The sequence below is a fragment of the Aulonocara stuartgranti genome (genome assembly GCF_965226115.1).
Source record: "Aulonocara stuartgranti genome assembly, chromosome: 20".
In the NCBI taxonomy this organism is placed as follows: Eukaryota; Metazoa; Chordata; class Actinopteri; order Cichliformes; family Cichlidae; genus Aulonocara; species Aulonocara stuartgranti.
Genome location: NC_138956.1, coordinates 37,560,821 through 37,586,031, shown reverse-complemented (window position 1 = coordinate 37,586,031; position 25,211 = coordinate 37,560,821). Strand labels below are relative to the sequence as shown.

Genomic DNA, 25,211 nt, shown 5'->3' with positions numbered 1-25,211 from the left:
CGAGAGAACCCGGAGTCATCTAAATGTTGTCTGCATTCATTTGTCTCAACACTAAAAACGTGAACTTATAACTCAGTCTAAAATGCTGAGGAATGAGGGGTCGGCTTCGGTGTGTGTGTGTGTGTGTGTGTGTGTGTGTGTGTGTGTGTGTGTGTGTGCGTGTTTTAAACGGGTGAGTAACTGCGTGTTTAACATATGAAGGACACAGCCGAGTGGTTACTTATCCTGAAATGTCACGTCAGCGTTGTGCGTGGCTGTGTGAACACTGACGGTGGGATAGAGTGAAGCGATCAGGGGGAACTTTGAGCGTCGTTCAGGGAAAACACATCATCGATCAAACGCAGCAGAAGCTAAAGAGACCGTCCTGGTGTTCAGACGGAGTCACCTAGGGCTACGTTCACACTGCAGGCGAAAGCGCATCAAATCCGATTTTTTTGACCCTATGCGACCCATATCCGATCATGCTATGACAGTGTGAACGGCGCAAATCCGATATTTTCAAATCCGATCTGGGTCACTTTCGTATGTGGTCCTGAATCCGATACATATCCGATGTTTTAGAAAGCGACTGCTGTTTGAACGGTCATGTCGCATTAAATCCGTCTTTTACGTCACCGACACAAGACTGAAGCCAATTATCAGCGCCAGAGAAGCGCCCGATACGACATCGCGAACACTTCCTGGCCATCCAGCGTAGATGTCAGTGAAACTGTTGGGAAGACAACGTGAACATTTTCTTTGTGCTGTATAATCTGCAGATTCTGACAGAAATCTGCAGCTATCCTTTGAAGCACCGCTCCTCTCTTAAACAGCAATAAGGATCATTATTAGGTTATTTACATTATTATGTAAATATTATGTAAAGTATTATGTAAATTTACATTATTATGTAAATAACAAAACAACTTAAAGCAAAAATTGGGAAACGTAAAGTCCGAAGTCTTTATATTAAGGGCCATCAGTCAAACATACTGTTGGTCTGGGTCTAAACAGAGCGCGTTGTGTGTGACATCTTCTTTTGCGCATGCGGGCCGCTTTGAGAGTTCACACTAGAGCGCGTTTGCTGTCGCATTTTATTTGTAGTGTGAACGAGCAGACAAAAAAATCGGATTTGATCAAAAAATCGGAATTGAGCATCAAGACCTGCAGTGTGAACGTAGCCCTAGACTCGCCCCTCAGCAGGGGCCAAACCATCCACAGCAGCTTCCACTGGGAGGAGACAAAAAGAGGAAGAGGTCAAGTGGGAAGCAGCGGGGCGGAGGCTCGGTAAAATAAACGCAGGAAACTCGGAGTCACTTATCTGGACATCAAACATGACAGGAAGCTGCTTCTGGGTTAGCAGGACAGTATGATTCTACTGCGCACATCAGTTGCGCTCACCTGTAGGAAGGAGAATCCGGAAACACCTGACAGAGTCAGCGAGTCCTGCCGGAGACCACGGCCTGTAACCTCCGGATCATTCAGGGAACCGCAGCTTATCAAACAGGGCCGGCGAGCTTTTCCCACCACTCCTGTCTCCGGGGCATCCTCAGCCTCACCTGGACTCCAGCCCTGCACCCCCTCCCTCTGCCCTTGGACGTCGGGCGTTGTTCTTTAAAAAGGTTAAAGTGGGACAAACTGAGACGGCAGCTCTGCAGAGCACGGCAAACAAACAGCGGGGGTCCTCATAGAAGATATGGACCAGCACACACCCAGCGAGCAGGAAGCCCACCACACACCGGCAGGAAGCCAGCGCCACAGCTCCGACAGGTAAACAGGGTCTCTGCCCCCACCCAGCAGCGATATCAGTGAACCTCACACAAACGGAAGAGTACAGCTGTGCTAAGTAGACTCTTTAAAACTCTTTAAAATCCCGATTAAACTAATTTCGTTGGTTAATCACAGCGAGTCTGTGCTGCTGTTTAACTTGATTCCAGCAGAGGGCGCTCAAGTCGTCTGTTTCTAGTTTCTTTCACTTTCACACAGCCGTTCATAACTTCCTTTTCAAGCCTCTTCTTCCAATCACAGACGGCAGCACACAGCCAGGCCACTGGCTACAGATCGTACATAACCTTAGAGCAGAGGTGGAGGCAGGTGTGTAGGAGCGAGAGCTTTGTGACCAGGCTTAGGTCTGTAGGCTCGCAGTCATCCGGTCATGGTGGTCTGAGGAGTGTGGAACCAAAGCGGCTGGACTGCTTTACGGTTTGTGAAGTCGTTTCACCTCAGAAGTGAAGAAGCTTCGTCTTTGCTAAACTTAAAGAAGTGCAGTGGCTTTCTTTCTGAGATGTTTGACACAATCTCCGAGCCGAGCTGTAGTCACTACAGAGGGATAAAGCTGATGAGCCACACCGGGAAGATTTGGGAAAGAGTTGTTGGAGCTAGGTTAGGAAGAGAGGTGATGATCAGCAAGCAGCACTGTGACTTAAATATTCATCTAGTTGCCATTAGAAAAAAAAAATTCTTAAGCTGGTTAATTTTATGTGTAATTTTAAGACTTTATTTTGCTTTTGCTCACTGTGATAATAACTCAGCAGTCCGAACACATAACCCTGTGGAGCCCCATCAGAAAACTGTTCCAATCAGAGTAGATGTGTTGTCCTCTGAGCACAACCAGGTAACTCAGACAACAGGCAAAGAATGAAATATCTCACAACACAGAACAGACAGAGATCGTGATTTATCTCACAAAAAGACAAGATTGACGTCTGTAGTCCACTAAAACCACAACTTCTGAGAACCTGAAGGAACCAAAGGTGGTTGAAACGCTGACATCATCTTCCACGCCAAAATTGGTCACGGTGCGAGGGCAAAAACCGAGCTGAGGTCAGAAGTCAGAGGTGGTGAGACCATCTGAGACTAACTACTGCGCCAAGGAAGCAATTAGTGACACTGAAAAACTAGTTCATGACTTGATTACTCTAGGCTGGACTACTGTAACTGATTACTATTATTATCATTATAAAATTCCCTAAAAAAACTTTATTTGATCCAAAATTCTGCAATATATTTCTCCTGTTTTGGCTTCCCTTCATTGGCTTCCTGTTTAATCCAGAATTCAAAATCCTGCTCCTCACATACAAGGTCTTAAATAATCAGGCCCCATCTTATCTTAATGACCTTGTAGTACCATATCACCCTATTAGAGCCCTTCGCTCTCGCTCTGCAGGCCTACTTGTTGTTCCTAGAGTATTTAAAAGTAGAATGGGAGGCAGAGCCTTCAGTTTTCAGGCCCCTCTTCTGTGGAACCAGCTTCCAGTTTGGTTTCGGGAGACAGACACTATCTCCAGGGTGAAATCAGTTAAACTGGGACACTTTTTGGCAAATTTCATATTTTTTGGCAAATTTGGTAAACTGCAAAATAAGCACTAAGTGAGACTGAATTGTGTTTTTGTTGTTAATGAGTTGTTTTCAATATGTAAACCTTGATTTAATTTCATAAATTATAATTATTCAGGTCCTATAGCTTTTGAAACATTTTTGAGATGAGCAGTGTTTTAGGGTAAAGTGGGCCACTTTATCAGTCAGCTTTGATTTGAACTCATTTTAACAAATATGAACACATTCAAGTGTTGATTTAATAATTCATGAATAAAAACACTGGCATTAAAAATAACTAGAATTAGTTAATTATTACAACATTTTCACAAGAACTGTATGTTCTATTTTAGAGACAGTCTTTACAGAAGAATCCATCGTCAGCATAGATGCCACTTTCTTCTCCACACGTCTCATGGAACCAGGCGCTGCGGTTCCCACAGCTGATCCACTCCCCACTGGCCTTTGGGTCACTTTTGTCTCCATAGACTGCCTTACATGCTTTGCAGGGCACGTCATCCTTCTTTGCACCTTTGCTTCTTCTGGTCTTTTCTATCTTTTTAGTTTGCACTGCCTTGGTGGAAACGTAGTCTACGTGTCCATCGCTTGTGAAGACAAATGACAGAGGTTTGGCCCTCTTTCTGACAGTCCTCTGTTGTTTTGGTTGGACACACAGATCACTGAATGTAATACAAGTTCAGGTTGATGGCTCTTCCTTTGGTGTGAACAGGTTAAAGGCCATCTCTATCTCAGGAACACATTCAAAGTTGACTGTTATTTCTTCAGATCCAACCATCCAAGAATGTAAAGGTTGAGGGCACCTCAGATACCGCTGCAGGGGGATGAATGGGGCTGAGGGATTTTAGGGTCTGGATGTTGGTGCTGGAGCTGGTGGGGTCTGGTGGGGTCTGCTTGCTATTGCTGGTGGTGTCTGGGATCTGATTGCTGGTGGTGTCTGGGGTCTGCTTGTTGGTTCTGGTGGTGTCTGGGGTCTGCTTGTTGGTGCTGGTGCTGTCTGGGGTCTGCTTGTTGGTTCTGGTGGTGTCTGGGGTCTGCTTGTTGGTTCTGGTGGTGTCTGGGGTCTGCTTGTTGGTGTCTGGGGTCTGCTTGTTGGTGCTGGTGCTGTCTGCTTGTTGGTGCTGGTGGTGTCTGGGGTCTGCTTGTTGGTGCTGGTGCTGTCTGCTTGTTGGTGCTGGTGGTGTCTGGGGTCTGCTTGTTGGTGCTGGTGCTGTCTGGGGTCTGCTTGTTGGTGCTGTCTGGGGTCTGCTTGTTGGTGCTGGTGGGGTCTGCTTGTTGGTGCTGGTGGTGTCTGGGATCTGATTGCTGGTGCTGTCTGGGGTCTGCTTGTTGGTGCTGGTGCTGTCTGGGGTCTGCAAGTCCATCTAGATCTCTGGCATCATCCTTAGGTAATGACTGAACAAACAACTGAGCCCATTCTAGGAAGACATCATTAATCCAGCCATTATCTGAGACCTGAACAGTAACATTCTCAGGGCACTGTTGGAGCCACTCACATCGTAGCCACTTCCCTTTAAACATAATCACAGTTTGACTGAAAATGCATTCTGCATTGAAGGCTGCCATGCAGGTGGTAGTTTCACCTTTCTCACCTGCACAGACCTCCAGACATGGTTGGCCAATCACTCCAAGCACCTTGGTTAAGGAGTACTGGTTTTGTGGACCAGACTCGTCGCAGTTCCATACATATGGGAAGGCATGCCCTCGAGGCTGGGAGTGCAGAGCAGGTTGTCATAAACTGGAAACCACTGACTGACCACCTGCTTGTTCAGTGGTGCGGCCCTTGCAGCTGAGAGCAATTCATGGTTTTGTATGCCACGCCTTGCGTGGTGCTTAGTGAAATTTTTTAACCAATAGTATCCTACTCAGCCAACCTTTTGTGAGAAGCCCTTAATATTATTTTGTGATGCTGTTGAACCTCTTGGTAAGAGGAGCCAGTTCTTGTTCTGCTGCCTCAGGGAGGCATAGCCACTATGAGCTAGCTCCCACTCACTCTTCTTTGCAGTGTGGCCTGGGGATTATTCCATGCTCTTGAGAGGAAGCGCACACTTTTTTAATTTCACTCCTTGTACTCTTCCCATGCTCCCTGTTTTCTCCTCTACCCACTGATTGTATTTTCCTCTTTCCTTCTCCTGTCTTCTCCCTGTTCCTTCCCTATCCTTTTCTTTTATTGCCTTCCTTTCTTCAAACTTTCCTTTTGGCTAAAGCATGTAGTCAGGGCTGGATCAGGTGACCCTGAATCCTCCCTTAGCAATGCTGCAAAAGTGTAGGCTGAGTCCCATGATGCACTAAGTATTTATCCTTCTCTCACCCCTTTTAAGATAAGATAAACCTTTATTACTCCTACACGTGGGAAATTTGTTGGGTCACAGCAGAAATTGGACAGTACAAAGTTACAAACAGCAAAAATGAAGAAATACACTAGAATAGAATAAGATAAAATAACATACTATGTGTTTACACACCACTGTGCATTTAATTATGAATTATTAATCACTCTCTGGCTCTCATCCACAGCATGTCTTTTTTCCTCCCTTCCTGAGTCTGGCTCTGCTGGAGGTTTCTTCCTGTTAAAGGTTTTTCTTCCCACTGTCGCCAAAGTACTGATTGTTGGGGTTTCTCCGTAGAGCTCTACAACTGTACTACTCTGTCTTAAATAGTGTAAACGGTTAGCTTAAATAAAAGCTATTTTTTCGTGGAGCAGCGCTGTCGGAACAGCCAACCGGAAAATCTGCTAACTCCGATGTCGCCTAGTGTGACGCTAGGAGCTAAAGCTAACTGCAGCTAGCAGCTGTAGAACCGGATGTTTCAGTAACAGCGACATTAACATAACCAAAGAGTTTGGCTAGCTGGTATTTAAAGTTAAATTTCGACCCCTGTGGTGTTAAAGGGCGTGGGCCTTTATTTTATTCACACTTCTGGCTGTTTTTAAATTGAGTGACTAGGTCAAACACCCGCTTTTTTTCCGCGGCAGAGGGCTGGGTGGGTTTTGGGGGTCGTCGAGGCTGACTTCTTTGGTATTTGAATCGGTCAGAGCGAGCTGAGCAGAGAAGGTAAGTCCACCATGTTTGTTAGCAGCCTGTTGCATGAATTCGCTAAAGGTTTCACCATGATTTTAAACGAAAACTGTACATTTCTTCTAGAATAAACCGTCGGGAGCGCACAGGCCGTTTGTGACTTTGCCGTAAACTTGTACTGATGTTGTAAGTCAGCGTCGCGAGCTAATGCGGATATCTCGCTGTGTTATTAAGGTCTCTGAGTAAATGATGATCATGTAGCTGACCTCACAGCCATTGTTCGTTCAGTGGGCTAGTTTAAGGCATTGTGCAAAAGTGCTGTTTATAAGGTGGGAAACTATCTGGCACTTGAATGTGTGGCGAAACGTTTTTCCCACTGAAAACGTCCAGATGAACAGAATCATCTTTTTGGGAACTCAGAGTAAAAGTCAGCTGAATGAAAGTGGGGGTGTGAACAAAAGTAGCTGACCACCGAGTGACCGCTTAAACTCCGAGACAATTTCTAAACGGTAGCGGTGTTATTGCCGTTAAATGCTGTAGTTGCTATTGTATTGTTAGCCGCACTTTATCACACATGCAACCATGACTCCAGCTGACCTGAGATCAGATTGTTTTTATTCCGACGGCAGCCCCACGTGTTAGTTTCCGGAAACAAATTTAAGAGCGCATCGGTGCCGCTTCCATTGATTCTATTGGCTAGAATAACCCCCGCTCTGCTCTGATTGGTGTAGAGGCCACTGTGAATGTGTGCTGCGTTCCGGTAACTTTGGAATTTCCGATGCGTGCGTCCCGGTGTTAAGGTTTTGTCTGTCGCAAGATTGCGTCTTTAGCAATACAACGAAGTGTTTTTGTTTTTGCACGTTAACTCGGGGTGGGCAGGGCTACGCCGAGTTGTAAATTAGACTTGAGGGGAGGTTACAGTTGAAGATTCCGGCTGGAAACTCGGGAATTCCAACTTCGCCTAGAATGCGCTCGTGTTCATTTCGTTCGTTTCCATTCTATAGATTGAATGTGAAGTAAACGACATTTTAATGGGACCCTAAATGCAACGCTTTCACGAAGAAGTCGTTACAGAGGAAGAGGTCAGCCCCTGAAGCAGCACTGTGTGACCCCGGTGTCCGTGACGCTGTGACGGAGGTCTGCAGAGGGAGATCGGGCTCTTTCAAACTGTTAGTAAACCTTCTGGACAGACATTTGTGCAAACACGTGGGCTCGTTTCGGGGCGCTTACAGGAAAATATTACTGCATGAGTGTTCTTACGTGTGTAAATGTCACTCTGACTTCATCAGGCTCTTGTGTAATGCATGCCTCAGTAATATTTGTTTTGCCTCATGTATCATCCCTCCAGCCGGAGCCTATCATGGGGCTAAAGGCGGGGTAGAGCCTGGCCAGGTCGCCAGTCTGTGCAGGGCTGCAGCATTGATGTATGATTTTAAAAACATTGTGATGTGTGTGCAGGTGCCTTTCGGAGATGGCGGTGCATGTGACCCTGAACGGGACGTTTTTGTATAATCGCTACGAGCTGCTGGCGTGGCTAAACGAAACCTTACAGACGAGCTTCACCAAGGTGGAGCAGGCATGCACAGGTGGGTGTGTTTTAACAGGCATGGCTGATGCTGGTACATTGCTAACAGCCTCCGCCTTACTTCTCACGTGGAGTTCTCCGTCCTCCTGAGCCCATCTGTGGTTGGCTAACAGAAACCAACAGGCACTCGCACATCACTCCTATTCTTTCCTCCTTTCCTTGGATTCTTTTCTTTCGGCTGCTCCCTTTAGGGGTCTCCACAGTGGAGGATCTGCCTCCACCTCCTCTGTCATACCAACCCTCTGCCTGTCCTCCTTTTCTACATCCATGAACCTCCCCTGAGGTCTTCCTCTTTTCCTCCTGCTTGGCGGCTTCATCTTCAGCTTCCGTCCTCTGCACATGCTGAAACAGTGTCAGCCTCTGACTCTGAGCTGTCCCTCTGACGAGGACTCATTTCTTAAAAAGGACTACTGTGTTTGTGGACGGTGGCCCAGCTTTCTTGCTATCATTTCTTACTGAGCAGGTGTGCCTCGTGGTGCATGTTGTGAAAAGAAAACCATGAGTAAGACTATTTACACAGAGCAGGAAGGAGAGCAAAGGAAAAACCTGTGCTGCCCGAGTGTGTGGCTTACAGGGTTTCCCTGACCCTGCACTGGGCCCATCATTAGAAACTCAGGTCATGTGTCCCCGCAACAGGAACAGGACATATATGACAGGCAACGAGGAAAAGCCAGTTTGACCAGTGTAAAGATAAAGCCGTGTTAATAATATAAATGATGTGTAATACTTCCTGCTCTGTTTGTATCCAGGTGCGGCTTATTGCCAGCTGATGGACTGGCTGTTTCCCGGCTCCTTGGACCTCTCCAGGGTCCAGTTCCAGTGCGACACCATCATGCACTCTCTGCACAACTTCACCTTGCTGCAGGCTGCTTTCAGGAAGGCCGGAGTGATCAGAGTGAGTGTTGCAGCGCTTTCAGGTCCCGACATTAAAGCGAGTGCTCGCTGCACACCTGTGTTAGAAACAGCAGGATGACTTGGCGCTCGTTCTTTGATAGAAACACGCACCTAAAGATCCTCTGTTGCTCTGCCTAGCACATCCCCATCGAGTCGCTGATGAAGAGGAACTCGGCCGTGGCTCTGACCTTCCTCCAGTGGTTCAAGATCTTCTTCGACGAGAACAATGATGGCAGGGAGTACAACGCCTTGGAAGCTAGAGGAGGACAGAGCCTGGTTCCTGCTGACCTAGGTGTGTCTCGCACAGGTGTCACACAGCGTGTTTTCAGGGAAACCGATGCTGGGAACTAGTGCTGGGCGATATTGAAAAGATATTTATCACGATGTGAATTATTTTATATCACGATAACGATATATATCACGATATACCGCAATGTTTCCACTTATTCTCTGAAAAGTGTGACAGATGTCATTGCTCACTTTTCTCCAACTTTATTTTGAAGGTTTAAAGGAACTGTCACAAATGAGAAACGTGCATTTTAGTGCAGCAATATAAACGCATCAAAGGAAAACAGCTGTGGCCTTCTTTATTTTCAAAATCATACATTTAAAATGAACTTTTTAAAGTGCACAACAGTTTCAAGGTTTTCTGCCCAAAATATTTGTTTTACTAACATGCATATCATATATGCTAGTAAAACTAATGTGTGTATGTATACTAGTACTACGTGCACGTATATACGCACATAATGTACTTTATGCACAGTAAATACGTAGCGACGGCAGACTCATACCTTGGGCTAACATGACTCCAGTGTGGTCATGTGGGAAGTCCGCAGTCTGTCAACAGCGAGCGCGGCGTCTTCGTTAATGAAGCGGATGGTTACGCTCATGCAGGGCTGCGTATCTCTGCTCGTCCACAGGTCAGCAGCCAAGGCTTAATGCACGACACTGCAAACATCCTGCTCTACTTTGGCCGCCATGCTTCGTATAAGCGAGGCAACTCGACTTTACTGAAGTGCTTACGACCGGGCATAACGTACCTCGGATCAAGGACTTTGACGAGGTCACGAAAGCCGTCCTTCTCAACTACATAAACAGGGCCATGCCTTTACAAATGCAACGCGAGACGGCGCCTGTGATTTGTTTATGGCGCTGGGACGTTTTCTCATACGGGCCTCGTGTGAAAGGCTGCTGCATCTTCAGCTGGTATAGTTTTTCTTTCCCAACTTGCTCCCGTCGTTCCACAGCTTGGTTTAGCTCGGATTCTCTGGATTCTTCTTCGTGGGCCTTCTGTAGGTGATACAAGAGATTTGTTGTGTTGCCATTGGGCGCAGGAATAGTTTTATAGCATAGCTTACAAATGGGCGTCTTCTGCTCCGTGTTGGTGCTGTTGAACCCAACAAGTAACCAAATCACAGACCTACCCCGTTTTGGTAAAAGTGCTTCTTCTTGGGCTGCCTGTGCAGCCGTCTCTGCCTGGTGCATGTCCGGGCATGAAGCTGCAACCTGTCAAGCGTCCATCGTTTTTGAGTTACCGTAAAGCAGTGATGTGCGATACCAGGGGCGATCGTGGCTCAAGCGATGGGAGTTCGCCTTGTAATCGGAAGGTTGCTGGTTCGAGCCCCGGCTTGGACAGTCTCGGTCGTTGTGTCCTTGGGCAAGACACTTCACCCGTTGCCTACTGGTGGTGGTCAGAGGGCCCGGTGGCGCCAGTGTCCGGCAGCTTTGCCTCTGTCAGTGCGCCCCAGGGTGGCTGTGGCTGCAATGTAGCTGCCATCACCAGTGTGTGGATGACTGGATGTAGTGTATTCGAATCCAGGCCATTTACCACTGATTTCCTTTCCGATCTCATACCAAGTAAAATTCAGGGTGGTATCGACGATACTGATCCGATACCGATACAAAAACTTGATGTTTCATTGTATTACATAATACAATATATCATTGTATTATGTAATTGTAATAATATAGCTTCATAATGATTACAGGACATCAGATTACTTGTATAACTTGTATACTTATAAAAAACCTGCCATTTGAGCATGTTCAGCACTAAAGGACTCTGCCACAGACGTCTGTCTCGCCCTAGCAGCACCTGTCCCTCTCCTCCTCTTCAGTTCGCCTCAACATAAGCTCGTCATATTCTGTGATATGATTTATTCTGAGGTGTTTGATGAGGTCAGTGGAGCTGCCACGAAACCTCACTGTCTTGCCACATCGCAAACTGCGTCTTGGCTGTTTGTGGAGGTAAAACACGTCCACACATGACTCCATTTACGCTCAGCCGTTGTTGTGAGTGCGCACGCCAGGGGCTGCCACACAGTTATGCAGCCGTATTTCGCACATGACTATGAAAGGCGGAAGAGGAAGTAGTTCCTTCCAGTGTAGACGATCCGAATGTTATAGTTTCTTTCCACTGTGTTAATGATAAACTACAAATTTACCCTAAATTACTAAAATATCAATATTTTAATGTGAGAATCGATTCTAGAACATAAATGACTGATATCGGAGGAATCGATATTTCAGGATCGATCCGCACATCTTTGCCGTAAAGCAGCACCATGTCGCAAAACTACAAGAAGTTTGTTTGTGAAAATATCATTTTTTATACTTTGCATAGAGTATGTATAGTGACCAGACAACACTAAAACATTTGCCACAGGCTATTTCATTTATTTAATATCTTTTATGTAATAGTTTATAAAAGTGGGTCAGAAACGCTAACAAACGGTAAAGATCGTCAGCACGACTGGAAACGTTGAAGCTTTAATGTTTCGCTGCTCGTTTTAAAGCCAGAAGTTTAATATGTGAACCTTCACTTCAAAGCTGTCGCCTAACACTCTTTCCCCCCCCCCCCCCCCCCCGCAGGTGGTGCATTTCTTCTGCCGAATCAGAAACTCGCCGTCACCGTGACGACGGACAGTAAAACCATAGAGCAAGAAAAAGCAAATGATGTAATCTCGCTGATCTCCGACGACGAGGACGACGTGGTGGACCTGACGATGGAGTCGGTAACAAACATAGACGAGTGTGTTCCGCCTGAGCAGGTGAAGGAGGCGGAGTCAACAGACTCCTTGGTGGACGAGGGCGATGTTTTGCTGCGATTCAGTAAACAGTACTGCCGCGATGACGTGGACCTGACGCCGACCGGCCAAATCATCAACGCGCTCCGCAGCACACCGTACTGCCTGTACCTGCACGTCGGGGTGGAGCTGGGCGGGGGCCGGAGGACGAGCATCGTCCTGATTGGCTACTTCGACGGCTGCTCGGGTGCGAGCGTGGTGAGGGCGCTGCTCGCGGTGCAGCTCAGCGTGGATTCGGCAGTCGGAGCCCCGGAGTCAGATCCAGACCTTCTGATGAAGGCGCTGACGGAGGCTGGCCTTCCTCTCTCCAACCTGGCTGTGTTTTACTGTGATGCTCCGCCCCCACAGGTGAGCCGGAGGTTTGAAGCCCAGCTCCGGCTTTTCAGCCCCAGCTTGGTATCGCTCTGCGGCCTTCCTGGGATGGCGGGACGAGCGTGCCAGGCCGGACTCCTCACATCCTTCAGTCACGTGGTCGACCTGGTGAAAGACATCCACCGTCACTACTCCACCTGCGCCTCCATCAACGACAGCCTGAAGGAGCTGTTTGCGGACGTGGAGCACCACAACCTGTCCCGCCCCGTCTCCTCGCAGTGCTTGTTCTTCATCCACGCCGTGCAGAAGATGGCGGGCTGCTGGACGGATTTGGTGGAGTATTTTAAACTTGAGGCGCTGGCCGTGGACGCCGAGCGCATCAGCACCCAGCGAATCACCGTCCGGCTGACCGATCCGAAAGTTGAGCTACACTTCCTGTTCCTCGCCTACGCGCTGGAGCCGCTCCGGGCGCTCCAGGAGCTGCAGCAGTATGGCTCTGCGAATGTCGGAGTGGAGCTGCAGCTCACGCTCGTGCTGCTTCACTCGTACGCGGCGAGGGTCCTGCAGCCGGCCGCCCTCGACGACTTTCTCAGGAGGCGAGACGTGAAGCTGCTCAGCAGCGAGGCGAAGCTGCTGCCCGCAGCCGAGGTGAAAGTGGGCGCTCGAGTCAAAAACCTCCTGCGGGCCACCCCGGCCGTGGATCTGGACGACGAGGAGAGGGCCGACTTCATGAAGGACGCGCGGGTGTTTTACCAGGCGGCGCTGCGGAGCGTGGTCGAGAGCGTTCCCGAGCAGCTCGGAGACTCGGCGCTGAGGAACATCACCCTCGTCCAGAAAGACCCTCACAGAGTCAGCGTAAGACGCCTTTGTTTGTGTGCTGCTGGAGGCAGAGCAGGGCTGGTACACTGAAGGTCGCTGGTTTGATTCCCGGCCGACTTGTAGTCTAAGAAAAGCGGCTGCAGCAGGATTTTCCTGGCTCGTAGTCGGATTCCCTCCTCAAATCTGCATTTTACTTTATCATGAATCACCTTCGAGTGTGTGAAATCAAAGCTGCTTTGATATACACCAAATTATTCTGCACATGGTATTTGTCTCTGATTTCCTGAGTAGTCGATTCAAATGACGTTTAGACCTGAGGGCGGCGACGATAACCAGGGCGCCAGCTCCCCAAAGAGAGAGAGCTTCCAGTACATGTGTGCTGTAGGTAGATTAGCCAGATGCTCTGACCCACACACGGTCCTGGCTGCTCCTGTGAGCTGCTGTCAGGCTGCAGGATTTGTGCACTTTAAAGGTCACTTTGTTACGCTGTGTTCATAAGATGCCGTCTGTACCTGCTGCTAATGACTCTGCAATGCAACATCCTGTCCTCAGAATAAGCTATCCAGCAGCGTGCTGTCAGAGATGGCGGTAGAGCTGCGTCTGTGTGACCCCGCCTCTTCAGAAGCCGATCAACTTCAGGACGACTACCTCAGTTTGACTCACGCGACGAGAAGTGGAGAAGCTACTTCCTGGGCAAAGGTGAGAGCACCAGCGTGGCCTGAACGTCCACACGTCTGGTTACTGCAGTAAATACATGGATAAAAGCTCTGTGCGTGAGCCGAGACGACGCGTGTCTGTTTGCAGATGGTGAGCGAAGTCAGCCCCGGCTCGACGCTGCGCAGGCTCATTTTGACCCTCCTGGCCCTGCCGAGCTCGCTGCACCGGACCCAGGTGTTTGCTAAGGTGAGAGGTCAAAGCCATGTGAGTGGCCCACACGACCCAGGTGGGAAGGGATAAATAATTTCCCTTTTTTCTGTCTTTGCTTTAATCCCAAGGTGTCGAACATCCCCAAGACACTTCCTGACAGCCGAGAAGCCTCCAAAGCTTTGCCTGAACCGGGGATGTGGGCGAGAAGACCCAACAACCGCAGGAGGAAGATACCCGTCCGTCACCAGACAGCTCACGATAATGAGAGGAAACAGGAAGTGGACAAACTGAGCTCATCGGAGGACAGCGACTGGACCAAATCCAGACCACCTGTGCGTTCCAGGGAATACAGCAGCACGGAGGAGTCGGGCGACACAGAAAACTCCTCCGGTAGGACTGACGCCGGAGTTTGCAGCTCTGACACGAAGTTGATGTGACGCCTCGTTGATGTTAATCAGTGACTGCGTGTCCTGTTTTTATCCAGATGTGGTGGATGTTACAGAAGCTTCCAGAATGTGTCGGGCTGACAGACTGAGGCAGCTGCGCAGTAAGAAATGTCACACCGGTGCAATAAGAAAGGGCCGTTTCTGTTTGTATTTGTTCGCTGAGCTGCTTCAGCCGCTTCTCGTCTCGTTTGCAGGTCACAGAAATCGTCAGGCCAAGTCTGATTTTGTCATGAGCAGCGATGACGAGGATTCGGCAGCCACGCCGACCCGAGTAGCATCGGCGCGGGAACAATCACCTGTAAGGCATTTCACACCAGCTGCTAACTAGCAGCACTGTCTGTGTTTACTGTGTTCATGAGTGATGTGTCACTGCAGCCGTCGTGTGACGCATCTGCACAACATTTCAGCTGAACAGCCAAGCACCAAACTTTTCTTCTCAATCAGGGACAGTTTGAGTTTGTTGGTAACAAATAACAGAAAGCTGAGTTTGGAGGCGGCGGTCACATGAAACGATGCGTTTAAGGACATCAGAAAGTTTCAGCGCTTTCACACCGTGGCAGTTTCTTATTTTGCAGCGTCTTGTACAAAAATGTGAAACTCGGCGTGCGTTTGTTGAAGGCAGCGATGGCAAAGTGTGTTTGCTGGTGTCGACTCAGTTTAGCTTACTGTGAAATCACCTGCTCACACATTGGTCGCTATGGCAACAGAAACTTACAGTGTTTCGCGTGAACACATCTGTGTGTGTTTTGTCCTGAAGGGGGAGCTGGTCTGGGGTTACGCTGGGAGCTCGGCGCTGTGGCCGGCCGTCGTCCTGCCGTGCAGAGGAGAAACTCCACCGCCAGGGAAGACGCTGGTGGAGTGGTACGGACAAAAGACGTCCTCACAGGTGAGTCGCACCATGCTGTCGACCTGTGGAACCAGGAAGTGTGGATCAGCTCTCTGTTTAGTCCAGGCTCTGATCCAGTGAGTCGTACCCAGAGCGCAGGGCAGAGCTTGACTGATGAAGACGTCCGACGGTCCTCCTCTGATAAAGAAACAGGGAGACAAATCCTGCTGAATTGATATTGTAAATTCAAGCAGAACAAAGCTGGTCATAGATCCAACCAGAGTTCAGTGTCAGCATCTCCTCTGGTGCCCCCAGAGCCAATCACAGTGGAAGTACCAACCTGGAGCTTCCTGGGCCCCTTTCTATACTCATTTGAGTCCCTCGCTCGTCCTCTCGGGACATCCAATCACAGCTGTTGACACACAGTCACCTGACGTCCCGCTTCACCTCCTCTCTCTCTCTCTCTCTCTCTCTCTCTCTCTCTCTCTCTCTCTCTCTCTCTCTCTCTCTCTCTCTCTCCTGAGTTTTCTCAGTCACGTTAGACTCATTATGTTTGATTAAGAAGAGAAATGATTTGCTGTTAGAGAGCCCCTCCTGTCAAATATGAGGGGTGTGTGTGTGTGTGTTCCTGTCTAGCTATCTTTGTGAGGACTGAAATCTGCATTCTACTATACTTGTGAGGACACACACACACACACACGGTCGTCACAAGTTTGAAGCCTTTTTGAGGCTCAAAATGTGGTTTTAGTGTCAGGGGTACAGTTAGGCTATGGTCAGGTTTGATAAGCGGCTCGAGAAAGCATTATGTCAATGAAGGTCCTCACTAAGATAGCTGAACGGGGTTGTGTGTGTGCGTTTGTGCGTGCATGCCCTGAGTTTGAGTCCTTTCCTCTGCAGATGTGATCAGACGGTCGTTTCTTTGTCTTCTGCTTTAAATTATTAGTAAAATCTGTATTTGTGCTTTTCTCCTGTGCCGATCGGCCCGCGGTGGATGGATGTTTTCCTTCTCTCTGATCCCAGGTCAGTTTGCAGGATCTCAAACCTTTCGCTGCGTTCACCCAGAACTTTTGTGCCGACTCCTTCAACATCCTGAACACCTACCAGGAGGCCGTGTACCTGTCCCTGCAGGTGTGTTTGTTCAAACAGGAGAAATACTGGAGTTGAAGAGTCCTGGACTCGTTTTGTAAAGAACAGGTCAAAACTTCACGGAACCTGAGATTATTCTGAGTTCTTACTATGTTCTTTTAAATATGTTTTGCTAAACTAAAGTCTGTGTGCTCGTATGTGACACGTCCTCCTTCCTCTGCACCAGGAGGCGGCTCGGCGCTGTAAGAAGCAGTTCGCTCCTCCTCCAAAGGGCAGAGAGGAGCTGCTGAAGCAGATGTTGGACTGGGCGTTGGGAGGCTTCCAGCCGTCGGGGCCTGAAGGATTTCAGCCCAACGCTCCAAAGAACGGTAAGAACATTGATACTACCTGCCTGACTGAGTCGGAGTCACGGTGTGGCTCACCTGTGAACGCCTGTTTCTGTGTCAGTCATGGAGGCGGGGTCAGGGGTTGTACAGGAGGAGCTCAGAGTAGGACAGACTTGACGTGCTCCGTCTTATTTATGATGTATTTTGATCACATGTTTGATTTCCCTCTGCAGACTGGTGGTCGAGGGTGATGAAGAAGCTCCCCCATAAAGCCTCCTCTTCTCCTGACTCCTCCAGCATCAACCTGAAAGATGTGGAGGTGTGCCTGAAGAGGCTGTCCTGCAGCTCCATCAGGAAGGCCTCAAAGCCAGCAACGGCAAACAAAAAGGAAGGTCATCCTGCGGAGCACGGCCCCAAAGCACGGAAGGAGAAGGAAGCTCGAGGAGGAGGGTCAAAGATGGGGAGACAGGGGAAGAAGGAGGAAGAGGAGGAGGAGGAGGAAGAAGAAGAGGAGGAGGAGGAGGAGGAGGAGTGGCGAGGAAAGGGGAAGAGTAAGACGGGATGGAGAGGAAGGAAGGCTCATAAGAAGCGAGGCGAGCTGAACGATGACGTGTCGTCTGATTGGATGCCGAGCAAGAAGAAGATCTACACCAAACTCCACAACAAGGTCAACAAGCCGACCGCCTCCTACGCACAGCCCGACCAGAAGCACAGAGGTAACGCTCGGCGGCTGTTAGCGATGCAGCTGTTAGCCTCCGCTGTCAGCTCTCACCTGAGCAGGTGTGAACGTGGCTCACTCTCTCTCACTGCTCCTTTCAGAGACGATCATCAGCACGATCGTGGACATGAAGCTGGACATCGAGGGTGAGTGTGCAGCGCTGCATGCCTGGAATCTTTGCGTGTATACGCTCGTGTGTTTGATCGTGTGCTGTTTGCAGGGTACTGTCTGTGCTGTGGGACGGACAACATTGAGATCTTCCACCCTCTGTTTAAAGGCGGCCTGTGCCTGAAGTGTAAGGTGAGGAGCTGCTCTCAGGCTTGGTGCTCGACTCCCTGATAGTCGTGAGGAAGGACCCGTGCATCCATCAGCACGCGCAGTTTAAAGCTGCATGGACGCTGCTGCAGTTTGTGGTGTCGGGTTGCAGCGTAGACCTAACGCAGAAACCGGAATCCTGCAGAGCTTTTAAAGAACTGAGCAGATGTTTTCCTTTGTTTCTGTGTGTTGTTCGAAACGTCCAAGCTCCTCCTGAGCAGCTGGCTGTGATGGTGTCTGTGTGCCTGCAGGATAACTTCACAGAAACCTTATATCGTTACGACGGCGATGGATATCAGTCCTACTGCACCATCTGCTGCTACGGGATGGACGTCCTGCTGTGTGGCAACGATGGCTGCTGCAGGTTCTCAGCTTCTTTCAGTGTTTCGGCCGCATGTGCCAGCACGTTCTCCGTTCTTAACCTCTGTTCTCCGTCCTCAGGTCTTACTGCGAGGACTGTCTGAACATCCTCGTCGGGCCGGGAACGTTTGATTCGCTGAAGCTGGAGGACCCGTGGATCTGCTACCTGTGTCAGGCTCACAGACCCCACAGAGCGCTGATCCCCAGAGAGGACTGGAGCATCCGCGTGCAGGAGTTTTTCACCAATGACAGCGGCATGGAGTTTGTGAGTGGAAAACCAGCCTTGGTAAAGATCTGTGTGCAGGAAGCCCTCAAAGGTGCTGATTCTATTAGTCCTTTATTCAGTTATCCAGGTAAAATCTCATTGAGATCTAATTTCCTGCCACCATGGCAACAAAAGTCAAATACATGTAGCACATAAGTATATAACATTAAAACAAATAAAATATCCTGTACGAACACGTGAAAATCTGACAACACATCAAATTAAGAGCGACATTGAAAACAAAAGAACTTCCTTTAACATGGACTTAAACTCCCCCAGGGTATCTGATCATTGCAGTTGCTTGGAGACTAACAGCGTTACTAAAAAAATTATCCGTCCATTTGCTTCCACGTAACCTTCTCAGGGTTGCGGCGTGCGCTGCAGGCTATCCCAGCTGTCTTAAGGCAGGAGGCGGGGTACACCCTGGACACGCCTCCTGACCGTGGCAGGGCACACAGACAACCTACGGTGTGATTTAGTGTTTCCACCTATCCCAACTAACTGCATGTCTGTGGACTGTGGGAGGAAGCTGGAGAGAACCCACACAAACACGGGGAGAACATGCGAACTCCACCCAGAAAGACCCCGATGGAGGAACTGAACTCAGGACCTTCTTGCCCCCTGCAAATTATCCATAAGTGTAAATTTGCACGCATCTTTAAATATCCACATTATTGCATACGCTGGGTTAGACTCTGATTCTCACAAATAAGCTACAAGACCTACAAGCAGTTTTACTCATGACTTTCTTTTAGTTGTGTGAAGGGAACCTGCAAAGTAAGAGTGTTGCGTAACCCTTTTTGTAACTGTAGCTCCCACACAAAGGTTTTCTCAGGTACTCGCACAGCAGATTCTTTCGTCCATATCGTGGCAGAAAGTTCATTTTTATTCCCGACAGTTGTCAAAGTAATGCTTGCTTAGCGCAGCGGGCCGAACTCGCAGCCCGTAGAAATATAACGCCGTCTGTCCCTTGAGGTGACCTTTCTGTTAGGGACGATTTGTTTGTTGTGCAATATTAAAATCTTCAAAAATGATTGAATATGAAGGCAACATGAGCACAAACATGCTGAGGGATCGGCTGTGTTAGCGTCACAAACTCACGTGAACACTAAAGTGTGCGTTTGTGTTTTACATACGAACAAAATGCAGGACAGAGGACGGGCTATTTGGTAGTTCAGTGAGTTCAGAGGGAAACGTGCTCATGTCTGCAGTTTTGAAATAAAAAAACAAAACAGCTTTGTTTTCTACTTGAACACTAAAATGAGAGGACGTGCCAGCAGCGGCACACAGCTCCTTGCAGCCCTCTGTCACAGCTAGTGCCCCCTGTGGCCACGTGGTGAACTGCAGTCATCAGTGGCAGCAGGGTCAGGAGTTCTGTGCTTCTGTGGTTTTATGTGTGTTTGTGTAGAGGTTTAAACTATGTTGGTGACGCATTTACTTTAATTCTCTTCAAGATAAATAGAAATTAGAAATAAAATGTTGGTGTCGGCATCAGATCCACTCACTTACACTTTTTTACATCGGAGCACCCCGTGTTGTGCGTCAGGTGTGACTTCCTGTCGTCTCGTCAGAAATCACGCCGGCTCTTGTGTGATGCTGTTTTTCTTGTTGCAGGAGCCTCACCGCGTCTACCCGTCCATCCCTGCAAACCTCCGCCGACCCGTCAGAGTCCTGTCGCTGTTCGACGGCATCGGCACAGGTGAGCTTTACCTGCCCTTCTGCTCCTGTGAAACGGCCATACGCTCCTGCTTTTCCACACAGCCCCTTCTTTTCTCCGCGTCCCGACAGGTTTCTACGTGCTCAAGGTCCTGGGCATCAAAATAGACAAATACGTCGCCTCTGAGGTTTGCGAGGATTCGGTCGCCGTTGCCACCGTCAACCACGACGGGAAGATCGTCCACATCGGAGACGTGCGGCACATCACTCAGGAACGCGTATGTCCTTCGTAATTCCTCTTTCCACAAATGAGGACGCGCTCTGTTTTATTTTGGCGTCTCCACAGCGGTACGTATCCGTGCGAGCAGGAGACCAACGTGGCGGACAGACTGAGAGGGCGTCTCCAGTTTGTTTTTCTGAGCTGAGACAGAAGATTTGACTGAGTGTGTTTGACGGGTCAGAATATAGAAAGTGCTGCGGTGAAGCCCCGCCCCCTTTTCTCACCACGTCTTCTTTGCTCCTCCAGCTCGAGCAGTGGGGACCTTTTGACCTGCTCATCGGCGGCAGCCCCTGTAACGACCTCTCCATCGTCAACCCGTTAAGGAAAGGCCTCTACGGTAGGTTTCTGCAGCTCGTCCGGTCACACAGGTGTCAGTGGTCTAAAGGTTATTGTTGGTGTTCCTGTGTCACTTCCCTCCTGCAGAGGGCACCGGGAGGCTTTTCTTTGATTACTACCGCATCCTTCAGTGGCTGAAGCCCAAAGAGGACGACCCGCGGCCGTTCTTCTGGCTGTACGAGAACACGGTCGCCATGAACACCTGCAACAAAATCAGCATCTGCCGCTTCCTGGAGGTCTGCACGCACTCACTTCCGTTTGGATCCATAACCCTCTGCTCTTCCTCTTCCTGTGTGCTTCCTTAGTTAAACTGACGAGGTGTAAACTGTGTCTTGTTTTCCCGTCAGTGTAACCCGGTGATGGTGGACGCCATGCACGTAACTCCGGCCCGCAGAGCTCGCTACTTCTGGGGAAACATCCCGGGAATGAGGAGGTACGTGAGCTTTAGCATCTTTTTAATATTAGTCGGATATTTCATGTTTTCGTGGAGTTTCCTCTTTGGAAGTGCGGCCTCCATGAATCGTGGGGTTTGTGCTGAGCTGGAGCTGCAGAGGACGGCAGCTTTTAATGAATCGCTGTGATTAAATCTGAAGCAAAGATCGTTAGAGGGAAACGCCCGGTGAGCTCTGTGAGTGCACGTTTCCTCATTCCAGGAAGACAAAAGTTTTCCGATGGAAAAGTTTGTCTTTTGCGAGCGACGCCGGCTCTGGGACGGCCACAGCGACCCAAGCAGACAGGAAGGGCTGTGGCGGTTAGCAGCAACGAAACTTTCAAAATAAGAGCAAATACCGTATTTTCACGACCATAAGGCGCACTGTGCTAAAAGGCGCAGTCTCAGTTATGTGTGCCCTTACTGTATTTAACACACACATAAGGCGCACTGGATCATAGGGCGCATATAAGTACCGTATGCGTATTTAAAAATAAAGCGGGAGCAAACCTGAGTTCGGTACCTTACTCACATTTCTATTACCAGTAATCGTCATCATCAACAACACACAAGCATACAAGTGTGCATATTTAAAAATAAAGCAGGAGCAAAACAAAGTTTGGTACTCACATTTTTATCATCAATCAAACCCATGGAAGTCCTCATCCTCTGTGTCTGAATTGAACAGCTGCGCTAAATCTCCATCAAACATGCCAGGTTCACTTTCTTCACTGTCAGAGTCACTTTCCGTGCCGTGCGGCTCCTCGGAAACGATGCCGGCTTTTGCGAAAGCTCGAACAACAGTGCCAGCAGACATGTTAGCCCAAGCATCTACAATCCATTGGCAAATTGTGGCGTAACTCGCCCGGCGCTGCCTTCCACTCTTAGTGAAACTGCGTGGAAAAAACCACCTGGTCTCCTTACATACACCTCCCTCAGCCACTCTTTCATCATTTCCTCATCCATCCAGCCCTTCTCATTTGCCTTAATGATGATTCCTGCTGGAAACTTCTCTTTAGGCAAAGTCTTTCGCTTAAAAATCACCATAGGCGGCAGTTTCTGTCCATTAGCATGGCAGCCAAGCACAACAGTAAAAGAAGACTTTTCGTGCCCCGTTGTGCGTATCGCTACCGTGCTGGTCCCCTTCTTCTCCACAGTGTGACTCACCGGGATGTCAAAAGTGAGCGGCACCTCGTCCATGTTAGTGATGTGGCTGGGCTGGATGTTTTTGTCGCCGATGTGTTTGCTGCAGTAGGAGCGGAAGATGGCCAGCTTTTCCTTATAATCCGCTGGAAGTTGCTGCGCTACCAAGACGGACCTCCTTGGAAATGTTCAATGTTCATCTCTTCAGCTAGTGAAACTGCTTTTAGCCGAATGGTGACCGTCGAAACGCTTCTCCCGCTCGCTCTTTGCTCGATGATCCACCGCTCGAGTCTTTCCTCTAACTCGAGCCACCTCGCCTTATGTCCGCGGAAACTCAGCTGCGTCTTCTTGACCTGCCGGAGCTTGTTTTCCAGCTTCCTCCATTTGCGAACCATCGATTCGTTAATCTTAAATTCTCTCGCCGCTGCTCGATTTCCATGTTCCTCCGCGTAGCTGATGGCCTTCAGTTTAAACTGTGCTTCGTAAGCGTGTCTCTTTGCCATTTTCAGGGTTGTTAAAACAACGATGTCCTGCATAATGCACATACCTGTCCTTTTATACAGGTATGTGCGATTGTCCCGGTATATACGATCAACGCCCACACTTCACCCTTTAACGTTCTCATGGTGTTCTCTACTACGTCCTCCTTACAACACACAGGGCGCACCGCGCTATAGGGCGCGCCGCACTTTTTGAAGAAAATCTAAGACTTTTAAGTGCGCCTTATGGTCGTGAAAATACGGTACTGAGATTCTCCAAGGCCAAAAGGGGAAAAAAGTTCAAATGCGTTGCCGGATAAGCGCTTTAAATAAAGTTTTATTTTTCACCCGCAGGCCCATCGTAGCCACCCAGAGCGACAAGCTGGACCTGCAGGAGTGCTTGGAGCTGGGCAGAAAGGCCACGGTGAGTGACTGAATCTTCTCCTCGCTGTGATCCGTCCACAGCTGCTCGGCCACATGATCTTCTCATGCTTGTGTTCCAGATGTGTAAGGTGAGGACGATCACCACCAATGCGAACTCCCTGAAACAAGGAAAAAATGTCAACAAGCTTCCCGTCCTCTACAACGGCAAAGAGGACAAACTGTGGATCACGGAGCTGGAAAGGTAGCAGGCTGAAGGGTTGTAACGTCTCTCGTCCACTCGTCTCTAACAGCCTGTGGGCTGATTTCTGTGGATCCACTGAGTTTTTATCTGAGCCACGAGCAGTGTTGTCCTGTTAGATGGGTGGATTATTAAAGGTGTCCTCCTTCCTCCCTGCAGAGTCTTCGGGTTCCCTAAACATTACACCGATGTGCGGGACATGAACCGGCAGCAGCGGCAGAAGGTGCTCGGGAAGGCGTGGTGTGTCCCCGTCGTCCGTCACCTCTTGGCCCCCCTGAAGGACTACTTCACCTGTGAGGACTTATCTCCTCTAACCACAGCTGCCACCACCTCCTCCTCCCCCTCCTCACAGTCCTCCACTGCCCCTGCAGAGCAGCAGCTGTCGAGTTAGGAGGAGGCGCTACCGTTCAGATGTGGTCATTTGATCAGCGACACAGTGCTGACGTGTCAGTCTGTGCGCAGGTATCTGCGGTTTCTCACCTGAGGACGACGCTGATGGATGAACCTTTCACTGCTGGAGAGATTCAGCAGCACAACAATGTTTTTCAAACTAATTTAAACCTTTTAATACAGTTCAAATGAGCCCTCTGCAGGTTCATTCATTTTAAAATTTGGGTTCAATTAATTCCAGGTGTACTTTCAGGTAATACCACTTCATACCACAAGATGGTGCAGTGAGTAAGCGTAAGCTTTATTGAGTGAAAAAGGCCATGAGGACGGGCTGAAAGGAAGTACTGAAAGTGTCAGCACGCTGCCCCCTGGTGGCGAAGGATAATTAGAAAAACTATTTTTAATCATGTTTCTTGTTTCCAGGAGAAAAACAGATTATTTTTTTTTACTTAAACATAAATCAGAGCAAAAGAAAGTTGCTGAATAAATTCAGCGACACTTGAACAGTGTCTGGGAGCAGGAATCTGACACCTGCGTCTAAGGTTACCTGTGTCAGACACTCTGGCATCAGCAGAGCTGAGGACATGTCAGCTCTTTATTTATCACCTTTTTTACTCCTTTTTTAAAAACTATGAAGTCATGCATTTCAAACTCAAACACAGGCCGGGACCCCAGTGTGTGCTCAGCTGTGTGCTCAGGTGTGTTTAGACTCTACCTCCAATAAAATTGTGACGACCTAAAGGCTGAGGTCCTTTGTTACTGTGGTGCTCGTTGATGAACTGTGTGCTTCTGTAATGAAGCTGTAACCAGGTGCTTTCCTTAAATTATGCCTCAATCCTTAATTCTACTGTTGTTGATGTAAATCAGTTAAACTATGAGTGCGACCGTGACACACGTCACTGTATGTTCTTAATATTTCACACAGGACTGATCTGTGGATGTTGACTACATCTGTATTACTGTTTGGTTTGCAGTTTTTCAGCTCGGCTCTGACTTCAGTCTCAGGGATTTGAGGCGAGCGAGGAAAACCAGACCGAGCCGACGTGGCAAACTGTTCAAATGTTGCTCGAGCGTTTAAATCACAGTTACACATCATCACCTCCGTTTTTTTCTTCGTTTGATTAATGAAATGTTAAAGTAACTTTATTTAAAATTGTTAATTTTCAATGAAAGAACATAAATCAAATCTCACTCTGAAGAAGCGTCTGTGTCTTTGTCAGCAGTGGAGCTTACAGCCTGGAGGTGGCGCCACACTCAAGTGCCCGTCCTCGACTCTTGGCGTCTTAGTCCCTCCCACCTGTGAAACAAGGGCAGGTGAGGCAGCGGGCGTCCTTGCCTCAGAGGCCGGTGATGTAATCAGCAGCGTTATCAATAACTTAGTTTGCTGCGTTTTATGTTCTCAGGTATAACAGCTGTTGTGCTTATTTCCACATTCACGAAACTCCCAGAATGCTTCAGTGTGACGGCTTCAGTGCCTGTGTCCCAATTTAGCGACCGCACGCTTCAGAGTACGCGCAGAACAGCTGATGTTGTTCATGAGACTAAAATCATCTCACTTTGGTAATGTAAATATAATATGGACAATATTATATTTATTGTCAGATTATTATGAGAGAGATTTTACAGGATATATTACAG

The 25,211-nt window shown here is 48.7% G+C and overlaps 1 protein-coding gene across 8 annotated transcripts; it reads left to right on the top strand.

The window, feature by feature from the left end:
* Positions 1–1,220: 1,220 nt before the first annotated feature.
* Positions 1,221–24,314, top strand: LOC309697832 (uncharacterized protein). 8 transcript variants are annotated; one of them, XM_082520008.1, is made up of 27 exons: positions 1,972–2,181; positions 7,334–7,498; positions 7,788–7,915; positions 8,664–8,809; positions 8,947–9,100; positions 11,683–13,064; positions 13,581–13,727; positions 13,833–13,931; positions 14,024–14,285; positions 14,380–14,442; positions 14,536–14,639; positions 15,099–15,227; positions 16,188–16,295; positions 16,480–16,621; positions 16,813–17,295; positions 17,399–17,443; positions 17,518–17,597; positions 17,864–17,976; positions 18,054–18,237; positions 19,852–19,936; positions 20,026–20,171; positions 20,420–20,510; positions 20,597–20,745; positions 20,857–20,942; positions 22,916–22,985; positions 23,065–23,186; positions 23,343–24,314. In XM_082520008.1, the coding sequence occupies exons 3-27, from the start codon at positions 7,801–7,803 to the stop codon at positions 23,572–23,574; spliced, it is 4,737 nt and encodes a 1,578-aa protein (XP_082376134.1). In that variant the 5' UTR covers positions 1,972–2,181; positions 7,334–7,498; positions 7,788–7,800; the 3' UTR covers positions 23,575–24,314. The 8 variants fall into 8 exon arrangements, with proteins under 8 accessions (XP_082376131.1, XP_082376134.1, XP_082376136.1 ...); XM_082520011.1 differs by lacking the exon at positions 1,972–2,181 and adding an exon at positions 2,188–2,374; XM_082520009.1 differs by lacking the exon at positions 1,972–2,181 and adding an exon at positions 6,313–6,365.
* Positions 24,315–25,211: the final 897 nt, after the last annotated feature.